General features: G+C 41.8%; 1 protein-coding gene across 1 annotated transcript in view; it reads right to left on the bottom strand.

The window, feature by feature from the left end:
• CDH23 (cadherin related 23) overlaps nucleotides 1-22,849 on the bottom strand; it is a 1,005,178-nt gene that overhangs the window by 39,776 nt on the left and 942,553 nt on the right. Inside the window, exons 59-65 of the mRNA XM_075217048.1 lie at nucleotides 19,867-20,028; nucleotides 18,719-18,975; nucleotides 17,978-18,075; nucleotides 17,061-17,181; nucleotides 16,692-16,771; nucleotides 14,437-14,477; nucleotides 8,243-8,303 (exon numbers count right to left, since the gene is read on the bottom strand). Of these exons, the coding sequence (XP_075073149.1) occupies nucleotides 8,243-8,303; nucleotides 14,437-14,477; nucleotides 16,692-16,771; nucleotides 17,061-17,181; nucleotides 17,978-18,075; nucleotides 18,719-18,975; nucleotides 19,867-20,028 (820 nt within the window). The remainder of the gene's footprint in view (nucleotides 1-8,242; nucleotides 8,304-14,436; nucleotides 14,478-16,691; nucleotides 16,772-17,060; nucleotides 17,182-17,977; nucleotides 18,076-18,718; nucleotides 18,976-19,866; nucleotides 20,029-22,849) is intronic.

Below are 22,849 nucleotides of genomic sequence, written 5' to 3'. Positions count from 1 at the left end.
CGTTGTCTCTCTCAAGTTATTCCTCTTAAAGTACAGCAATCTTCCATCTCATCTTCCTCCCCGGGACTCCCTCCTCAGTATGCTTCATTTGCCGATGTGTTTGATAAAGCTCAGTCTGAACGTCTTCCTCCTCATCGTTCTTGGGATTGTCCGATCGACCTTCTACCTGGCAAGACTCCTCCCAGGGGTCGGGTCTATCCTCTCTCGTTACCTGAAACTCAAGCCACATCTGAGTACATACAGGAGAATCTCCAGCGTGGGTTCATTCGACCTTCCACCTCTCCCGCTGGAGCTGGGTTCTTCTTCGTCAAAAAGAAGGATGGATCATTACGCCCTTGTATAGATTTTCGTGGACTCAACGCCATTACTATCAAGAATCGGTATCCCATTCCGCTGATCACTGAGCTATTTGATCGCATCAAGGGAGCTCGGATATTTACTAAGTTGGATCTTCGTGGTGCCTACAATTTAATTAGAATCCGTTCCGGTGACGAATGGAAGACCGCGTTTAACACCAGAGATGGGCATTACGAATATTTAGTAATGCCCTTCGGGCTATGTAATGCCCCCGCGGTTTTTCAGGGTTTCATCAATGAGATCTTTCGGGACTTATTATATGTATGTGTCGTTGTCTACCTGGACGACATATTGATCTTCTCACAGGACCTGCCTTCTCATCACCAACATGTGGCAGAGGTCCTCTCCAGACTACGGAAAAACTCGTTGTTCTGTAAATTGGAAAAATGTTCATTCGAGTTACCCCAGATTCCATTCTTGGGGTATATAGTTTCCGGAGTTGGCCTGAAGATGGATCCAGACAAAGTAAATGCTGTACTACATTGGCCTCAGCCAACTACTCTTCGTGCCATCCAGCGTTTTTTAGGTTTTGCCAATTACTATAGACGCTTCATTCAAGACTTCTCATCCATTGCATCTCCCATTGTGGCCTTAACTCGGAAAGGGGCTAATACTAAGCAATGGTCATCTGAGGCTCTCCAAGCCTTTCAAATCCTCAAAGAGTCCTTCTCGTCTGCTCCCATTCTGCGACAACCTGATGTGACACTCCCCTTCTTCCTAGAAGTAGATGCCTCTAATGTGGGCTTAGGAGCTATTCTCTCCCAACGCTCGGAGCAACAAAAATTACATCCTTGTGCCTTCTACTCTCGGGGTCTTCTGCCCGCAGAGAAAAACTATACTATCGGGGACAAGGAGTTGCTGGCCATCAAAGCTGCATTAGAGGAATGGAGATACTTGTTGGAAGGAGCTCGCCATCCGGTGACGATCTTCACGGATCATAAGAACTTGTCATATTTGCAATCTGCTCAATGCTTGAACCCTCGTCAAGCAAGATGGTCTCTTTTCTTTTCCCGTTTTGAATTAATTATAACCTTCAAACCAGCTGCTAAGAACAAGAAAGCTGACGCTCTATCTCGAGCTTTTGTGACGTCCTCTGATGTAGAAGAGGTTCCCAACCATGCTATTCTAGACCCCAAATGTATTTCTCTGGCTGCTTCATCCACCAAAATGCTACCATTTGGGAAGACCCTTGTGCCTCCTACTCTGAGGAGGAAAATCCTTTCGTGGTTCCATGCCTCTCGTTTTTCTGGACACGCCGGTGAACACAAGACCTTTGAGATTCTCTCTCGTAGTTACTGGTGGCCTTCAATGAGGAGAGACGTCAAAGAGTTTATTGCTTCCTGTGATTTATGTTCTCAGTTCAAATCCTCCCGCAGAACTCCAGCAGGGTTGCTGCGACCACTACCCATTCCGTCCAAGCCTTGGACCCATATTAGTATGGATTTCGTTACTGATTTGCCACCAAGTAAGAATCACAATACTATTTGGGTAGTGGTAGACAGATTTTCGAAGATGGCCCATTTCGTCCCTCTGTCCGGTTTACCTTCCTCGTCTACTCTGGCTGAACATTTCATTAAAGAAATCTTCCGCATCCATGGATGTCCGTCTGAGATTGTGTCGGATAGAGGAGTACAATTCGTTTCCAGATTCTGGCGGGCCCTTTGTAAAACCTTGGGCATACGATTAGCACTCTCATCGTCTTACCATCCGCAATCTAACGGACAAACGGAACGAGTCAATCAAGATCTTGAGACTTTTATTAGGATGTTCTCTTCAGCCAACCAAGACAACTGGGTAGAATTGCTCCCTTGGGCTGAATTCGCCCATAACAACATGTACCATGAGTCATCATCCAAAACTCCATTCTTTGTGGTCTACGGTCACCATCCGTCTTTTCCGGAATTTCCTGCCCTCCCGCCCACCCAAGTTCCTGCTGTGGAGACTGCTTGTCAAACCTTCAAAAATATCTGGTCTCAGGTCAAAACCTGTTTAAAGAAGACATCTAATAAATATAAGTCTTTCGCAGATAAGAAGAGGCGGGCTATTCCACCACTAAAAATTGGAGATCGTGTCTGGTTATCTACCAAAAATATTCGTTTGAAGGTTCCATCTATGAAATTCGCCCCTCGTTTTATTGGTCCATATAGGATCATTCAAGTTATCAATCCAGTATGTGTTAAACTTCTTCTTCCTAAGAATCTTCGGATTTCCAATGCCTTCCATGTGTCCTTGCTCAAACCTCTCATCATCAACCGTTTCTCGACTCCTCCCTCAGCACCGCAGCCAGTTCAAGTTCATCAGGAGGAGGATTTCGAGATTACTGAGGTATTGGATGCAAAAATTTCGCGAGGAGTCCTCCGTTTCCTCGTTCATTGGAAGGGCTTTGGTCCTGAAGAGCGTTCATGGATCAAAGCTGAAGATCTTAATGCTCCTGCCCTTCTGAAGAAGTTTTATTCCAAAAATCCGGACAAGCCCGGTTCCAGGCGTTCTGTGCCCACCTTTAAAAGGGGGGGTACTGTCACTCACCGGACTGTGAGTGCTTCTTCCCGGACATTTAGGAACCGTGGCCGTCCTCCATCCTGAGGGACTGCGCATGCGCAGCCCTTTCTATACCTCCAGTGTATGTTCCTTTAACTTAATTGGCAGATCAGGCAACCTCCCTATATTAAGCACCTGTGGTCATCACCACATTGCCTGATCTTGGAGTCTCATTCCCCATGAGTCTCTGAAGGTGTTCCTGTGTTTCCTTGTTCATTCAGCCCTGCTGATTCCTGTGGTTTCCAAACCACTTCTACCTCTGTGGTTTCCAAACCACTTCTGCTACTGTGGTTCCCATACCACTTCTACCATCTACTATATCATCGTGACTGTGAGCTGATTCCTATCCGCTGCCTCCGTGCACTACAGTCTTCTAATCACTTCAACTCTACCATGTATCATTGGGACTGTTAGCTGATTCCTATCCGCTGCCTCCGTGCATTACAGGCTTCAACCACATCCACTCACCTGTTCATGATTGTGACTGCCAGCTGATTCCTATCCGCTGCCTCCGTGCACTACAGGCTTCAACCTGCAACTCGTCTGTGTTTCATCATCGTGACTGCTAGCTGATTCCTATCCGCTGCCTCCGTGCACTACAGTCTTCAACCTGCAACCCGTCTGTGTTTCATCGTGACTGTTTAGCTGATTCCTATCCGCTGCCTCTGTGCGCTTCAGTCTTCAGTCCTTGTCAACTCTACCGTGTTTCCTTGAGTCTGCTGCCACTATTGCTACCCGCTACTCTCCGTGATCATCTGTTCCAGTTCAACTCTGCTCCGGTGTCCCATCGTTACTGCACCTGCTGGTTGCTATTGGTTACCTCCGTGTTCCCGCAGAGACCCGCTGCTGTTACTTCTCAGCGCTACTCATCCATCTACTGCTGATCCGCTCTCCACGCCTTCCTGTGTTCCCTGCTGGTCTACCTACCTGTGCGCTGCACCTGCTAGACCCCTGCTTCACCCATCCAGGGACTTGTATCCTGCTGGCCTCCTGCCCTTCAGGTATCTCTGCACTCCTGTCTGACTGCCTTCTCCTGAACCACGGTATGCATACTTCCCATTGACTGTGCTGTGTATTGCATACCTTGCTGGACTGTGTTGGTTCTCCTCTGGAGTGTACTATCCGCTGAGTCTATTGCCATCATTGACTGTGTTGGTTCTCCTCTGGAGTGTACTATCTGCTGACTCTACTGCCATCATTGACTGTGTTATCTCATGCCGGATTGCTTCAAGAGACTTTCTATATTGGCAGTGTTGTTCAGTCATTTATACATTTATATTGTGCATATTACTGTGGATCAAAGTCAAGGTGCCCGTGTATATATTGTGTTGCAGTCTCTCCCCGTGCACCTCCTCACATATATATTCAGTAGTACCACTTGCTAGTGGCAGACCACTGACTCCTGTTTACAGTTTCACCTGTTCCAGTATCCTCTCACATAGCAGTGGTACAACTTGCTAACGCAGACCACTGACTCCCCGGATACCTCCACTTGGATTCCATTCCTTCACTCAGACAGCGGTACAACTTGCTATCCGCAGACCGCTGACTCTCATCACCTCCTCGTTTCTGTTGGACATTCCTCCTCACTATAGCAGTGGTACAACTTGCTTCCGCAGACTATTGACTACCTTCACGTGTCCTTTGTCCATACAGTTCCTCGTGTATTACTACCTCCATATTGCCAGTGCTGCTAGTCATAGACTTTCCTGAGCATCTCATCATCTGCTATTTCCTGTTCCGTGATCACCCTGCTACCAGAGTACCATATTACCACCTATACTGCTCTGGTAAGCCTATCACCTGGTGATCCCTGGGTAAAGACTCCTAGTGCCCGTGACACTGTGGTTGTGGAGTCCAGCGGTGACGAATTGATAATGTGTGAGGAGGAGGAAGTACACACTGTAGGGGGAGAGAAATCAGATGTTGAGGATGAGGACGACATCTTTCCTCAGTAGAGCCTGTTTGATTTTTTCTTGCCCCCACACCAAAATTACAATTCATCTCTCCCTGTACAAAGTAATCATTTCAGCCACAGTTGTTTGGTAGGCCCTGTCGCTGAAATGATTGGTTTGTTAAAGTGTGCATGTCCTATTTTAACAACATAAGGGTGGGTGGGAGGGCCCAAGGACAATTCCATCTTGCAACTCTTTTTTGGGCATTATGTGACCATTCAACAGTCATTTGCCATGTTCAAAAAGTAAAAGAAAATGTCAACAAATTACAAAAATTCAATCAAAAGTCATTATTTAAAACAAGAGGGTTTGACGTGCTAGAATTAGTGTAGTGTTAATATGTTATAAACACTACACTTGGAACTTGGAGGAGGTATTGTGGGCCAGGTATCAAATTTAGTACCGGGGCCACCCCACTACACAGTCCAGATTTTTTTTTTGGGAAATTCAGACCCGTGGAGGGTTTTTTATTAATTATATTGTGGTGACCACTCCTCTACGCAGTCCAGATACATTTATTGGTGCGAATCATACAAGTTCAGGGTTTTTACATTATATTGTGGTGACCCACTCCTCTACGCAGTCCAGATACATTTTTTGGTGCGATTAAGACCAGTTGATGGTTTTCTTATTATATTGTAGTGACCCACTCCTCTACGCAGTCCAGATACATTTATTGGTGCGAATCATACAAGTTCAGGGTTTTTAAATTATATTGTGGTGACCCACTCCTCTACGCAGTCCAGATACATTTATTGGTGCAATTAAGACCAGTTGATGGTTTTCTTCTTATATTGTGGTGACCCACTCCTCTACGCAGTCCATATACATTTATTGGTGCGAATCATACAAGTTCAGGGTTTTTAAATTATAATGTGGTGACCCACTCCTCTACGCAGTCCAGATACATTTATTGGTGCGATTAAGACAAGTTGATGGTTTTCTTATTATATTGTGGTGACCCACTCCTCTACGCAGTCCAGATACATTTATTGGTGCGATTAAGACCAGTTGATAGTTATCTTATTATATTGTGGTGACCCACTCCTCTACGCATTCCAGATACATTTATTGGTGCGATTAAGACCAGTTGATGGTTTTCTTATTATATTGTGGTGACCCACTCCTCTACGCAGTCCAGATACATTTATTGGTGCGATTCATACAAGTTCAGGGTTTTTAAATTATATTGTGGTGACCCACTCCTCTACGCAGTCCAGGTACATTTTTTTGGTGCGATTAAGACCAGTTGATGGTTTTCTTATTATATTGTGGTGACTCACTCCTCTACGCAGTCCAGGTACATTATTCGGTGCGATTCATACCAGTTGATGTTTTTCTTATTATATATATTGTGGTGAGCCACTCCTCTACGCAGTCCAGGTACATTATTGGAGCAAATCATACAAGTTCAGGGTTTTTAATTTATATTGTGGTGACCCACTCCTCTACTCAGTCCAGGTACATTACTCGGTGCCATTCATACCAGTTGATGGTTTTCTTATTATATATATTGTGGTGACCCACTCCTCTACGCAGTCCAGGTACATTATTGGTGCGAATCATACAAGTTCAGGGTTTTTAATTTATATTGTGGTGACCCACTCCTCTACGCAGTCCAGGTACATTATTCGGTGCGATTCATACCAGTTGATGGTTTTCTTATTATATATATTGTGGTGACCCACTCCTCTACGCAGTCCAGGTACATTATTGGTGCGAATCATACAAGTTCAGGGTTTTTAATTTATATTGTGGTGACCCACTCCTCTACGCAGTCCAGGTACATTTTTTGGTGCGATTAAGACCAGTTGATGGTTTTCTTATTATATTGTGGTGACCCACTTCTCTACGCAGTCCAGATACATTTATTGGTGCGATTCATACAAGTTCAGGGTTTTTAAATTATATTGTGGTGACCCACTCCTCTACGCAGTCCAGATACATTTATTGGTGCGATTAAGACCAGTTGATGGTTTTCTTATTATATTGTGGTGACCCACTCCTCTACGCAGTCCAGATACATTTATTGGTGCGATTCATACAAGTTCAGGGTTTTTAAATTATATTGTGGTGACCCACTCCTCTACGCAGTCCAGGTACATTTTTTGGTGCGATTAAGACCAGTTGATGGTTTTCTTATTATATTGTGGTGACCCACTTCTCTACGCAGTCCAGATACATTTATTGGTGCGATTCATACAAGTTCAGGGTTTTTAAATTATATTGTGGTGACCCACTCCTCTACGCAGTCCAGATACATTTATTGGTGCGATTAAGACCAGTTGATGGTTTTCTTATTATATTGTGGTGACCCACTCCTCTACGCAGTCCAGATACATTTATTGGTGCGATTCATACAAGTTCAGGGTTTTTAAATTATATTGTGGTGACCCACTCCTCTACGCAGTCCAGAAAGATACCTCGTTGCAACGTTTTGGACTAATAACTATATTGTGAGGTGTTCAGAATTTCACGGTAAATTAGTGGAAATGCTTGTTATTGAATGTTATTGAGGTTAATAATAGCGTAGGAGTGAAAATAAGCCCAAAAACTTGATTTTAGAACTTTTTATGCTTTTTTCAAAAAAAATCCGAATCCAAAACCTTAAATCCGAACCGCAACCTTTCGGCAGGTGTTTTGCGAAACAAATCCGAACCCAAAACATTGCGGAAATCCGAATCCAAAACACAAAACACAAAACACGAGACACCAAAAGTCGCCGGTGCACATCTCTAATATTTTTCAATGCGTCAACCTCAGTTATAGCAGAAATACATGTCCAATGTGCGGGAACATCTTTAAAACTAAAGATCATAAAGACAAGGTCACAGTCTGAGGAGAACTTGGAATCATACATGTAGCTATCCATTACAAAGGAATTGTTAGATGAATTGGATGCAGAAGCAATTATTGACACATTCACCCAATCATTTAGTGAATTCAAACGATTGCTCTTAATATAGTGGATTGCATGAAATATGCTTTAGAACTACCTGTTAATGTGAAAAATGTTCAGTACAAGCAAACTATTTAAAAATATCCACCATCTATTTAAAAAAAAAATCAAAAAAAAAAATCAATTAGAACAATCTGTATTTACATTTAGTACATTTTGCCACTAAAGTGGTCCCAGTATAATGGCAAGAAGCAATATGTACATCCTTTGATCAAGAATATAACTTTTTTGTTTTTTCCCCAACAGGCCTGCAAATAAACGGATGCTCCAAATAATTTACAAATCTTCTCCTTCCACCTAAGAGCCCAACATTGTTGAACATTGGGTTTAAAAGCTCCCAACAATCATTCCTTTCAGATAGGACAGTCTGGAATTTCTAATTTACTATTTTACTGTACTCATATAGAAGAGCTTAAAATATACTGTAACTCACCCTTCAAATGAGTACTTATTTGTATTGGGCATGTCAAGGATATCCATGAAACCCCTGTTTCCTGAAAAACAAACATGTTTATTATCAATGAAGAGGTTTCTCAAAATTGGTTACTGTATTAAATGACTAAGGAAATATTGTTTTCACGGTTTGTTTAATGTAAATGTAAAAGACATTATATATATATATATATATATATATATTATTATTAATTTTTATTTATAGGGCGCCACTAGGTGTCCGCGGCGCCGTACAGGGATAAACAAAATTACAATACGAGGTATGACAGCACAGTACAGTAAACAATAATCACAGTAACTCAGTGAGCTCAAGGCACAGCTAGCGGGGCGGGGAGAGGGGAACGTCTGCCAACAACGGCCCTAAGGAGGGAGGGCACGGATGAGAGGTAGACCCCCAGGGGGAAGAGGAGGGAGCGAGAGGGGACGGGAGAAGAGGGTCCTCAAGGAGGAAGGCAGGGAAGCTGGCGAGCAGAGTTAAAAGTGGAGAAGACAGGAGGAGAGAAGACCCTGCTCAAAGGAGCGTACAATCTAAGGGGTGGGGTAGACTGACAGAGAGACACAGGGGAGGAAGGGAGAGAAGGAGGAATGGATAGGGGGAGGGGAATGAAGGGGAGTGAAGGCTAGGGGAAGGGGAATGAAGGGGAAGAGTCAGAAGAACAGGTAGGAAGTTAATATATATATATATATATATATATATATATATATATATGTCTTCTTACCAATACAGCCGCGTCTGGGCCCCAGCATCCTCCTCTCTCCTGTCTCTTCTCATTGAACATGTTGGACATGATGGCGTCACGTCCCCTTTTAGTGAGAAGCGAGGTGGGAGAAAGATGCTGGGTACCGGGCGCCACCGGTTTGGTAAGTTGTTTTTTAGGGTTTTTTTCCTGAGCACGGCACCCCTGTGACAGCGCCGCGGCACTCCTGGGAGCCACGTCACACACTTTGGGAACCGCTGCTTTAGTACTCTGAATTAACAATATATTACTGTTGACAGTAAGAGAGCTACTTTATTTCAAGATAAAAATAATTGAATTTTCACTATTATTAAATGTAGGCAAACTGAAATATCAGTGCAGATTCACACGCAGTTCTATAGAATTGGGAGCAGGGGCGAATTGGCCACAGGCCTTACCAGGAAGTTTCCCGGTAGGCCGATTGCCTAATGACCACCTTCTGTGTTACTTTCTTATTATTGTTATTGTTTTTAATTCATCTTCCATCCGCGCCGGATGGAAGCCGTGCGGAGGGGTCGCGATTGGGGAGGTGCCGGGGGGGACACGATCAAAGCATTGGTGGTCAGTGGCAGCAACAGGCAGCCAATCGTGAGGGCTGTCTGTTGCTGATTGGTCTCAGAGAGGAAGTGCTCACATCACTTCCTGTCTGAGCAGCGAGGATGCTGCAGAAGAGCAGCTAAAGGTAAGTAAGGGGGCTGCAGCACAAAGCTATAGGGAGGGAGGACTGCATATACTAATCAATAGGGAGAGGGGGGCTGCATATACTAAGCACTAAGCCAGGGGTCCTCAAACTTTTTAAACAGGGGGCTAGTTCACTGTCCCTCAGACCGTTGGAGGGCCGGACTATAGTAAAAACAAAAACTATGAACAAATTCCTATGCACACTGCATATATCTTATTTTCAAGTGAAGAAACAAAACGGGAACAAATACAATATTTAAAATGAAGTAAAGTTAAATCAACAAATTTACCAGTATTTCAATGGGAACAATGGGCCTGCTTTTGGCTAATGAGATGGTCAATGTCTGGTTCCAGTGTATGTGTGCCCAGGGTGTCTGTACCAGTTTATGTGTGCCTAGTGTGTTTACCAGTGTATCTGTGCCCAGTGTCAGCGTGCCAAGTGTCTGTCTCTTTGTATGTGTGCCTAGTGTGTGTACCAGTGTATCTGTGCCCAGTGTCAGCATGCCAAGTGTCCATACCTGTGTATCTGTGCCCAGTGTCAGTGTGCTAAGTGTCTGTACCTTTGTATGTGTGCCCAGTGTGTGTACCAGTGTAAGTGTGCCCAGTGTGTCTGTACAAGTGTATGCGTGCCTAGTGTGTGTACCAGTGTATGTGTGCCCAGTGTCAGCGTGCCAAGTGTCTGTACTTTTGTATGTGTGCCCAGTGTCATCATGCCAAGTGTCTGTACCAGTGTATCTGTGCCCAGTGTGCCAAGTGTCTGTACCTGTGTATGTGTGCCCAGTGTGTGTACCAGTGTTAGTGTGCCCAGTGTGTCTGTACAAGTGTATGTGTGCCCAGTGTGTCTGTACAAGTGTATGCGTGCCCAGGATGCCTGTCCCAGTGTATGTACCAGTATATGTGTGCCCAGTGTAAGTGTGCCCAGTGTAAGTGTGCCCAGTGTGTGTGCGCCTAATGTATATATCAGTGTATGTGTGTCCCTGTATTTCTTGAAAATTACTCACCTTAAGATTCCTAGCTGTTGTACAGGACGGCAGGGAGCAGCCACAGGTCAGAAGAAGTGGGCCCACACCGCGGAGTTTGAACAGGAGTGGCCATCAGACGTGAGGTAGGGGCTGTGCACTGTATCAATAGACTGCACAGTCCCCACTTTGAAAAGGAAGCAAGGAGAGACTAGGGCGCGCTGCACATTCATTCATTACTTAGGCAGACTCCGCGCCCATCCTCCCACGTAGTACACCCGCTAACGTGAGCGCTGCGTGTACTTGGGGAAAAAAATACCTGAGACTGCCTCTTGGTGGCGCAGCAGGATACCCCTCCCTCCCCCTTGCGCCGACTGCTGGCACACACGCTGAGTGCATTTGGAAAAAAAAATCCGGCGCTGCTGACAGGTGAGATGATGCGGGCGGTGGGGGGCCCTTGGAGAGAGGGGGGCCCGGGGCACGTGCCCCCCCCTTAATCCGGCCATGCCGGCGGGCCATATAAATGTCCTCAGCGAGCCGCATGTGGCCCGCGGGCCGTACTTTGAGGACCCCTGCACTAAGCTGTAGGGAGAGGGGGTCTATATATACTAAGATATAGGGAGGGGGGACTGCGTATACTAAGCTATAGGGAGGGGGGACTGCATATAGGGAGTGGGGACTGTTGCTGATTGGCTTTAGACAGGAACTGCTCACTTCACTTCCTGTCTGAGCAGCAAGGAGCGATGCTGCAGAAGAGCAGCTAAAAGTAAGTGAGAGGGCTGCAGTACAAAGCTATAGGGAGGGGGGACTGCATATACTAAGCTACAGGGAGAGGGGGGCTGCATATACTAAGCACTAAGCTATAGGGAGGGGGGACTGCATATACTAAGCTATAGGGAGAAGGGGCTGCATACTAAGCACTAACCTATAGGGAGGGGGGACTGCATATACTAAACTATAGGGAGAGGAGGGCTGCATATACTAAGCACTAAGCTATAGGGAGGGGGGACTGCATATACTAAGCTATAAGGAGAGGGATTCTGTATATACTAAGCACTAAGCTATAGGGAGAGGGGGGCTGCATATACTAAGCACTAAGCTTTAGGCAGAGGGGGCTGCATATACTAACCACTAAGCTATAGGGAGAGGAGGGCTGCATATACTAAGCACTAAGCTATAGGGAGGGGGGACTACATATAGTAAGCACTAAGCTATAGGGAAGGGGGACTGCATATACTAAGCTATAGGGAGGGAGGGATGCACATACTAAGCTATAGGGAGGAAGGTGGGCTGCACATACTAAGCTATAGAGAGGAGGGGGGCTGCCCATACTAAGCTATAGGGAAGAGGTAGAATGAACATACTAAGCTATAGGGAGGGGGAGGCTGCACATATAAAGCTATAGGAAGGGAGGGTGCACGTACAAAGCTATAGGGAGGGGGGCTGTACATACAAAGCTATAGGGTGGAGGAGGCTGCACATACAAAGCTATAAGGAGAAGGGAGCCTGCACATACTAAGCTATAGGGAGGGGTAGGATGCACATACTTAGCTATAGGAAGGGGTGCTGCACATACAAAGCTATAAGGAGAAGACAGGTTGCACATACTAAGCTATAGGGAGGGAAAGGCTGCACATGCAAAACTGTAGGGAGGGGGAGGCTGAATATACAAAACTATGGGGAGGCTGCTATAATGTGCGAAGGACACAGGGTCTGCTATAATGTGTGAAGGACGGGGGGGTATGTTGCTATAATATTTGAGGGAATTGGGGGTTCTTAATATAATGTGTGATATATGAGGGAAAAGAGGGGGGTGTCTTAATAGTATATGGATGAGAGGTAGGCTATTAATTTAATGGTAAAGTTTAGTTGGGGCTAATTATTTAATGTGTGCTATTTTATTTGTGGGGCAATTTAATTTAAAACTGGAGCCTACTAAAATTTAGATGGGGTGACGGGACCTTTAATTTAATGCTGGGGTGGTTTGGGGCTATTAATTGAATGTGGGGCTGAGTTTGGGGAAGAGGGCTATTTATTAAATGTGAATATTAATTGTTAATGCTGAGGATGGTTGTGGGAAATGGTTATAGTAAACGTAAATGCTATTAATTTATTGCTGGGGCTGTTTGGAGGAAGGAAAATAGGTTTATTTATTAAATGGGAATACTATTAATTTAATGGTGGGGTTGGTTGGAAGGAAATAGATCTATTTATCAAATGTGAGTACTGTTATTTTAATTTTGGGGCTGGGGGGAGGCCTAATTATTAAATGTGGGTGCTATTGATTTAATGCCGATGCTGGTTGGAGTTTTCTAAATTTCATGTACCAATTTTTTTTCCCAAATAGGTCCTCCAGCATGCCAGGATCCAGATAAGCAGCAACTGAACTAAAGTCACCAGCAGCCAGAAGTGGTGAAAGTGACAAGAACAGGTAGGATAGAGCAGGACAATCTGCCAACTGTCCTAAATCTGAGGGGACAGCCCTGAATTTGGGTGACTGTCTCGCTTCATCAGGATTTGGTCCGACTGCAAGGACAGTTGGAAGGTATGTCCCGCTTCACACTGTACTGCTTGTGAAGGCACAGCTGCGTGCACCTAGTCTGTGTATTGGTCTAAATAGTATGTAAAATGATAACCTCCCTGTCTTAAGTGCCTCAGACCTTCTGGAGCCTTATTCCAGCTCGGATGATACTTAAGTAGTTCTTGCATTGATTCCATTGCCTGCCTTCTAGCTTGCACTGGTCTCATTCTCAGATCACTTTGTTGAAAATATGGCCAGTCCACATTGCACTGACAATATCATTAATCCTGCCCCCCTTGCACTTACTATACCACCAGCAAACCCTTGGAATAGCTCTCCACTTTTCCCCTGCCATTGTCTGACAACCCTCCCTGTACTGTTTATTAATTCAAACCACCACCACCACCAATCAAAAGGGCACATTTAGGGCTCATACACAATTGTTACAAAAGAAGTATTGTCTTGCAGATGCTATTAACCTTTGTGGTGATCCCACAACGATAGCCATTTATTATAAAGATTATTGTTAATGCATTTTTTAAAAACACACAGTACACATTTTTATATATTAAAGAGAGAGATTTGACTAAGCGTTTGCATCTCATGATGTCAGGGGAAAATGCAACTGTGTGGTGAGGTGCTCATATGCTGCTCTGGCAGACTGGTCAAATACGATTGTGCCAACATGTCTTGTAATAGTTAAACTTATTAAACAAAATCAGATATGTTTTTATGAAGGGAATATTGGAAGAATGTGTTTGTAGACAACTAAACAAGTTTGAGCACAGAGGCATAAACCAGTCGTAGATCATGCAAAAGAATTCATGTATTTTTATAACACAGGACTGGCAGCTTTTTCCCTGTACTATTTTAGAAATGACCCACTGTGTATTAAGTCATCATATCTAGGTTTTCCTAAATGTTACTACAACCAAATTCCAGTAGTTATAAATTCTGCCTACTTTTGTGCTCCACCTACGTGATTTGGTCCCGCCCACACAAGGCCACTTTTGGCCTCAAATTTTTTCCAGGGCCGCTTTGTAAGTTCCCAAGACAGTACTTGTGGTACTCTGGTTGATATTTGGCCCTTACTGTATAGCAGGAATTATCTATTACATGCTGGCACACATATAAATGAAAATTAGAGACAGACTTCACACAGGGATGAAAAAACACCAATTTTGTCTAATGAAACAAAGTACAAGGATGCATTAAATTAAGCCAGTGTTTAAATTGCTGTTGTTTTCTAATTAACAATAACAAAAGCAAAACTTACCAGTAGATCCAGCTACTATAGCTTTCAACTTCCTCTTGTGTCTGTACAATTTAATCACAAAGAGAATCACATTACAGCATAGTTAGCATTTTCTCAGGGTAAAAATTTTAAAACACTGATATTAATTTGCTGACTATGTAGATTCATTTCCTGTGAGATATTCATGGCAAGAATTGTTTCAGTAACACGAGGAGGTAGTTGCACAACCGATCACATCAGCCAAATGAGAATACACAGTCAAGCAACCAAACACAGTGTCAAGTTCTATGCACTTATTCATAGCCAAGTTGGTTGTCTGCAGCCTACAGTAAACCAATTGTGCACATTTTTGTACTGGTAAGCATGAAGCTCATGAATATCATGGGTAACCACTGCATATGGATTGACACTCATTAGGCTACCTTTCAGGATAGCGATCACATATAAGCAACTGTAGAGGTGTAATCCAATACACAAGGTGAATAGTTTGGGAGTTATGAGCTAAGTTAAAACCATCCTAGATCCATTAACCAGGAACATACTGTACAGTTTAATAGAATAATACACGTCATGCAATGGCCCTAATGTTAACTACCATGGTAATACTATGATATTTGTCTTTTTAATTGCTCTACAGTTATTCCCAGTGCTGTTTCAATCATAGAAAAAGGTTCTTTAGAAATGAACTGACCCTATGGATGCTCTTGTAGAGACCACTTGTCCCTTAGCATTGTTATCTACAAGATAAAATTTAAGGGCCCTTTACTCTCTGCTCATAACCCGACCTGTCTCCACACTAGAGAAGGCATGTGAACAACGCTAAATCTATAGAGGACAAATCATCCAAACAAATTTTGAAAAATTGTTTAGACGAACTTGCATATCTCACAGAAGAGAGGACCACTTATATACTGTATATTCCAATAAGATGCCAGCATCAAATCACATAATAACTGGATGAAACTATTCAATTCATAAATTTACAACCAGGATTTCCATTTTTAATTTCAAGATTGTCCCTTTGCTTGAATAAAATAAAACAATAAAGCACAGAAGAGCTATTTATGTCACAAGAAAGTGAAATTTCCAAAGTTAATACTGTCACATAGACATTAATGACAGGGTAATTGGAGAGGCACACATTTTATGTAGAAGTACCTAACATTCATTAGGAATCCCTGTTGAGCACCTATCAGGAGATTATGTTATAAAAAGCATAGCCTTATGCAGCACCCTTTTCGCTAGCACTCTGAAAGGGGTGGTGAAATGTTGTATTTCTCCTCTTCAGTGCCTCTACTCAAGTCCTCTACAAAGTATGGTGGGATGCAGACTGAAACTGATTCCACCAGAGGTTGACTTAGGAATCCCCTTGTATAACCCTCTGAATAATAATCTGTCAGAAGCATTGTTACCTGGGCTACTTAACTTGGGTAGCTTTAGGTATAACTTGTATTATATCTCTGATACTTGGAATGTCTCTATATCTATGGCAGGTAACACAGTCTCTGTTATATGTACAGATTAATGTTAGGAGGTCTAACTTGTGAAAGTAGAGGTATAGTGATCTTTTCTTAATGCAGCAATAGTGGTGTCACAGTGTTTGGTGTGTTTTTACTTATCACTCTCCCTCTGGATGAAGAGGAAGGTCTCAGCCACTGTTGGGTCGTGAACTACCGGCTAGATGGCATTTGCTAGCTATCCTTCATTGCTAACTTGTAATTTGCCAATAGTGGGAGTCGCCCTCTCCGCACATAGCCTCTCTTTGCTGTGTAATCTCCCTTAGGCTGCTTGATAGCTGAATTTTTGCAGGGATCCAGCTACATGACTTTCCTCTGCAAAGCTACACCCAGCATCTCTTTTGATAGCTCTGTTGTCTTGCTGTTTGCTGGCACACTCTGTCTTGTCAGTTAACTCTCCTCCTACACCTCTTTCTTTAACCTGCAGCTGCCACACACATTTCTGGTTCCCAGCACCTCTCACTGCTTGTTTTTGCTTTTCTTCCTGTCTCTCCTACCAGCTCTGCCTCATTTCAGGGCCTGCCCTTTGCTTCAAGCCGCATTTCTATGGAAACATGATATCCTGGATGCATAGCACTAGACAGCCCCACAATACTTAAAATGCATAACAGACTTTTCTCATTAGTCAATAGAGGTCACAGCAACTTTCTTTTCCGTGCATAAACAGGACATGTCCAGCATGAGGTCAGATAGGAGTTTGCTATCAGGTTGTTATTAACAACTTATATTTCATTGATAACAGCATTCTTCTCTACTTACACAGTCCGATAGTACCAGTTCATAAAGATAAACAACATGGCAGCCAGAAACAGCAGTATAGCCAATATAATAATCGCCATCTGCAAATACAATAAACTTAATATGAGCAAAATTGTGACAAATCAATAAATTTAACAAAAAGCATTATGAATCCAGGTAGTAAATATATTTTACCGCTATCACTTTTAAAGGGGCAACACTTAGTTGCATTTTGCCACAACAGAATCACAAATACAACTTAGTTCTATTAATTCAATAGAATTAGCAGACACTTATTATAAGAATAAAAATATTTTTTTCTCTTGTAAAGCTAAACAAATGAACTCTACAATGATATAAACATGACTGTAGCATATACAACACCTTTACCTGCAAAGCAGACAGGTCCTCCGTAGCACTAGCTGCAGTGGCTGGTTGAACATCCAGAACATTGTAGTTGCGAAAGAGATTACGTAACTGTTCTTTATTTTCATCGATCATCTGTATAACTCTTAGAGAGAAAGAAATATATACCTTAACAAATGATAAAGCAACAGTGCTGTGACTATTTCATACCAACATAAAGAAAATGCTTAATATGCTGCCTTGGTAACAATATTAAACAGCATCATTCAAACAGGCAAAAGTATATACCATTAGCTAACTACACAATATATATGATATATATTTCCATATAAATAAAAAAGGGGGTGATACTAGAGCAATGCTCTCACGAGTTTGAACAACTAGCTGTTTTAAATGTGCTACTGTATGTGTAATTACTAGGGACAATTTTGTTATATTACTCCCACAGGATGACATTTATAATATGACCAATAAAGTATTGTACTTCACTCTGCATGGATAATTGAGATTACCCAGACGAGAGCAAGTTTATTGTGATTTCAATGAAGTAACTGTAAATTGATTGGATAAGCAAATGATAAATAGCATGTAGACTGCTGACCTCCCTCAATGACTCACTCTGCTTATTAAAATGAAATGCCTGCAAATTAGCATATCATAAATTGGAGGGAATATTAAAGAAAGCTACTTAATTTATTAGTAATATATAGAGGAAAATCAATTGAAAATGTTAGTGAGTCTTTATTTTTTTGTTAGCATCAAGTAATTCTATTCTCCATGTAACTTGAATAAAACAGTAAAAGATTTAATGAATAACTTTGAATAGCCACACCTTAAGTAAACTACTAATCATCTCAAAATATGATCTAATTGCTATGAATTCCATAGCATAGTTCGTATCTGTATAAGCCAGCAGTACAACATTTATGTAGGCTACTTACCGTTCAACATCAAGGATTCTATTGGTGTCGCGATTTACCACATGGATCAGCATGTCAGTTTGTGCAAAGTTCACTCTGCCTTTTTTGTCTACATGGAACTGAAGAAGAAGAGAATAAATATATTTTTGCTTAGCATACAGAGAGAATTGTCAAAAGAGCCTAGACTTTCTTTTTTTCATTGAATCCCACATGAACATATTTTACTTCTGGTACAAACAAACATAATTAAAATAATACACAGATCATCTTGACACCATCAGGCATTTGCCAACATGAAATTACCTTATCAGATATGACAAAATTCACATTGCCGTATAAGATGTGACATAAGCATGGTTGGCACAAGGGGCATTAAAAACACCGGATGAGCGACATTATGTCACTCACCCAGTGTTTTGACACTCCAGGCAACCTCCTGATTTCACCTAACACCAGCACCAGCCCTGGACAACAGTTAGCAGGCCCGTATTTGGTTTTGGTGGCGTCCTCGCCACTGCAAGTTAATAAGCTGTAAATCAAAAGTTGTGTATTCAACATACTAATCTTCCTTTACCCATCATCCCATCCTCTATAATTTTTTTATGGGGAAAATAAGTGGTTGATAAAGACAAAGCAAAGAAAACGGAAAAATAAAAAGGAAAAAGTAAGTAAACTTAATATAAAACCATATCTATGCTGCTCCCTGAGCTCTAGATATTCTTTTATTGTAGAGTAAAAACAGCAATCTATGGAGGTCATTACCTGTACATCATCTGTATTGACAATGGCTCCGGTAATGTTAGATAGCAAGCGTATAAATTCCTCCTCAAACTCACGTACTCTGTCTGGGATCTCATTAATTACTATCTTTAAGCGCTGGTCATCCCGTAAAATATAGATTCCCACGACAGCTGTATCATTGTGTCCAGCCAGATCAGAAGCCATGATGTCCACCACAAAATAGCCAGGGTTGTAGGCAGTAAATAGGTCAAAAGTCCGAATAATACCATCAACATTACCTGCCAAGACAGAGAGACTATTTTTGGATCACTGAAAGTTTATATCATATAAAAATAATTACAAATATAGCTTTAATGTCTGGCTTTATTGTTGATATTATTATTATTGTTGATTTGTAAGATACCACAGTGCTCTGCAGCACCGGATAGTGGGAAAAATATACATATAGCATTGACAGACAAAGTAGACAAAATAAATACAGGTATGAAAACAAAGAGGGGGGGCGCTCAGGAGAGAGCTTACATTCTAATTGGAAGAGAGTGCAGCTGAAACAAGAGGAGTGAATGTGACTCAGAGTGGAGATTGGGACAGTTGTGAGGCTTTTTTGTAGTGTGGGTTGTATGGGTGGGAGTAGGCTTTAATAAAGAGAAAGATTTAGGAAGATCTTAAGTTGTGTGTAGACCCCTTGCCCGATAGACATGGAGATGCACACTAGCTTGTTGATCTCATGGTGTTGAAGTGGTGTCTTGCAGTTAGTGTAGCGCATAAAAGAATGCCTGCCATCAATAGACTTTTTTCTAATTATCTTACTTAATTGTTATGTGAGTGGCATGAGTGTGTAAAATAATGTTCCAGGTTACCTCCATCATGAAAGACATGTAATAGGGAACTTTGTAAAAGTAATCTAAATCTTCAGTCAAAACTTCTATCTTAATAAAAAAAAAAAGAGATCTGGGGCACCGTGTGTTATGGCTACACATTTCAGTACTTAATGCTGAAATTTTAACAATCTCTAGCTTAAACCAGGTATGCAAGACTATAAACCTATGGCAGAACTTTACTTTAAATTTATTAGGAACATTTTTAAAAGGCAGTTTTGTTATATTCTTTAGGCTTTCTATAGTTCTAGGACTACAAGTAGTAGCTATACATAAAATTAATACCCTTACCAATGACAAAAATAGTTTTCACCTCCACTGAATCATTTGCATTCAGTTTGATGTAGTGAATGCCCAGGATGCTATAGAATACCAAGCTGTTGTTTCCCACATCAGCATCAAGTGCTAAAACCTTTATGAGATCAGAGCCCACTTTGGCATCAGTTGCAACACCTGAAGATAAAAGCAACACAACAAATACAAATAAGTAAAAATTAAAAACATAAAGAAAAAGAATATACTAGCACAAGGGACAGGCTAAAAAAATGTAAATGTCACTCTCCAAAATGACTAACCAGAAAAACAAAAAGTAATACATTTTAAATATGAGGGCAACCAATAATTAAAAAAATTAATATATGTCCTGGCTATTGCACTGAAAAGACGATTTGTAAAAAAAAAAAAAAAAACATTTAATGAAACCAATATTTGTACATGCATAGTTTGGTTTGAAAATAAACAAAACCATCAGTGTCACCTCAAGTTAATGTGAAAACCAGAATGCAAAAAAACATATACCATGATGATAACTAATAAAGCATGCACACTTATTAATAACTATTGAAAACACAATTGATTCTGAAAACTCAAATTAATTGAAAAGCATTATGAAAGAATACACAATTTTACTTGCCTACTCTCCAGGATTTCACTAATAATAAGAAAAAGAGTACACCACCCTCCCATTTCCTGACACTCCACCTGCAATGAGGTTGGGGCCTTGATGACATGATTCATGGTCTCAAACCATAACGGGCTGATCATCATGATGCAATTTGCAGCATCATGGCCATGCCCCCTTCAGCACAATGACACAATTGTGTAGTCGCATTAGAGTAATATGCAAAGTTAAGGGGGAAATGTTACTGTAAAGGTGATGAGGGAAAGTGCTACTACAGAGGTGATGGGGAAATGTTTTACTACAGAGAGTGGGGTGATAGGACTATACCAACTACATGGGATGACCACACCACATCATCTAGTGGCACATCATCCCTGCTTCCTTTCAACAATGCTGAGAGGTATAGCATAACTGCAAAGAGGTACCTCTTTTACTGTAGTAAATTTGTCAACTACCTATTTTAAATTTTTAAGCAAGTTACATTTTTATTGAGTTCCATTCAAAGTACAATCTCCCAATGTGGACCAAAAAGCTGTGCACCCCTCTTACAGATGTTTCTAAAAAGCTCTTTGTATTGTACAGTGGTGGCCAAAAGTTTTGAGAGTGACAAAAATATTATTTTTCACACTGTCTGCTGCCTCAATTTTTATGATGGCAATTTGCATGTACTCCAGGATGTCATGAAGAGTGATCAGATGATATTAACAAATTTTAACTAATTTTAATTTTAAGTCCCTCCTTGCCATGACAATGAACTTTATACCAAAAATAAAATTTCCAGTGCATTTCAGCCCTGCCACAAAAGGACCAGCTGAAATCAGGTCAGTGATTCTCTCGTTAACACAGGTGAGAGTGTTGACGAGGACAAGGCTGGAGATAACTCTGTCATGCTGATTGAGTTAGCATAACAGACTGGAAGCTTTAAATGGAGGGTGGTGCTTGAAATCATTGTTCTTTCTCTGCTAACCATGGTTATCTGCAAGGAAACATGTACAGTCACCATTGCTTTGTGCTTCACAGGCAAGGATATTGCTGCTAGTAAGATTGCACCTAAATCAACCATTTATTAGATCATCAAGAACTTCAAGAAGAGAGGTTCAATACTTGTGAAGAATGCTTCAGGGCGCACAAGAAAGTCTGGCAAGTGCCAGGTCCATCTCCTAAAGTTTATCCAGCTGCGGGATCTGGGCACCACCAGTGCAGAGCTTGCTCAGGAATGGCAGCAGGCAGATATGAATGCATCTGCATGCACAGTGAGGCGAAGACTTTTGGAGGATGGCCTGGTGACAAGAAGGCTAGCAAAGAAGCCAACTGCTCTCCAGGAAAACATCAGGGACAGACTGATATTCTGCAAAAGGTACAGGGATGGGACTGATGAGGACTGGGGTAAAGTCATTTTCTCTGATGAATCCCCTTTCATATTGTTTGGAGCTTCTGGAAAGATACTTGACCGGAGGAGGAAAGGTTAGCGCTACCATCAATCCTGTGTCATGCCAACAGTACAGCATCCTGAGACCATTCATGTGTGGGGTTGCTTCTCAGCCAAGGGAGTGGGCTCACTCACAATTTTGCCTAAGTATATAGCCATGAATAAAGAATGGCACCAAAACATCCTCCAAGAGCAACTTCTCACAACCATCCAAGAACAGTTTGGTGACGATCAATGCCTTTTTCAGCATGATGGAGCACCTTGGCATAAGGCAAAAGTGATAACTAAGTGGCTCGGGGATCAAAACATCGAAGTTTTGGGTCCATGGCCAGGAAACTCCCTAGACCTTAATCCCATTTACAATTTGTGGTCAATACTCAAGAGGCGGGTAGAAAAACAAAAACTCACAAATTCTGACAAGCTCCAAGCATTGATTAGGCAAGAACGGGTAATCATCAGTCAATATGTGGCCCAGAAGTTGATTGATAGCATGCCAGGGCAAATTGAAGAGGTCTTCAAAAAGAAGGCAACTATTGACTCTTTCCATAAACTTAATGTAATTGTCAATAAAAGCCTTTAACACTTATGAAATGCTTGTAATTTTACTTCAGTATACCATAGTAACATCTAACAAAAAGGTCTATAAACACTGAAGTAGCAAACTTTGTGAAAACCAATAGTTTCCATTCTCAAAACCTTTGGCCATGACTGTACATTGTTCACTAGAATGCTCTCAGTTTGTATAGATGTCACTAGAATGTTTTGGACATGGGTCATTAGATTGCTCTCTGTTTTGTACAGACATCATTGGAATAGTTTCTGCATTGAATATTATCATTTATTGATATAGCACCACCACATTACACAATGAATATTTAGTCATTCACATCAGTCCCTGCCCCATTGAGCTTACAGTCAAAATTCACACAAACATTAGAGTACAT

The sequence above is a fragment of the Mixophyes fleayi genome, chromosome 6 (genome assembly GCF_038048845.1).
Source record: "Mixophyes fleayi isolate aMixFle1 chromosome 6, aMixFle1.hap1, whole genome shotgun sequence".
NCBI classification, from domain to species: domain Eukaryota; kingdom Metazoa; phylum Chordata; class Amphibia; order Anura; family Limnodynastidae; genus Mixophyes; species Mixophyes fleayi.
This window is presented reverse-complemented; position numbering and strand designations above follow the sequence as displayed.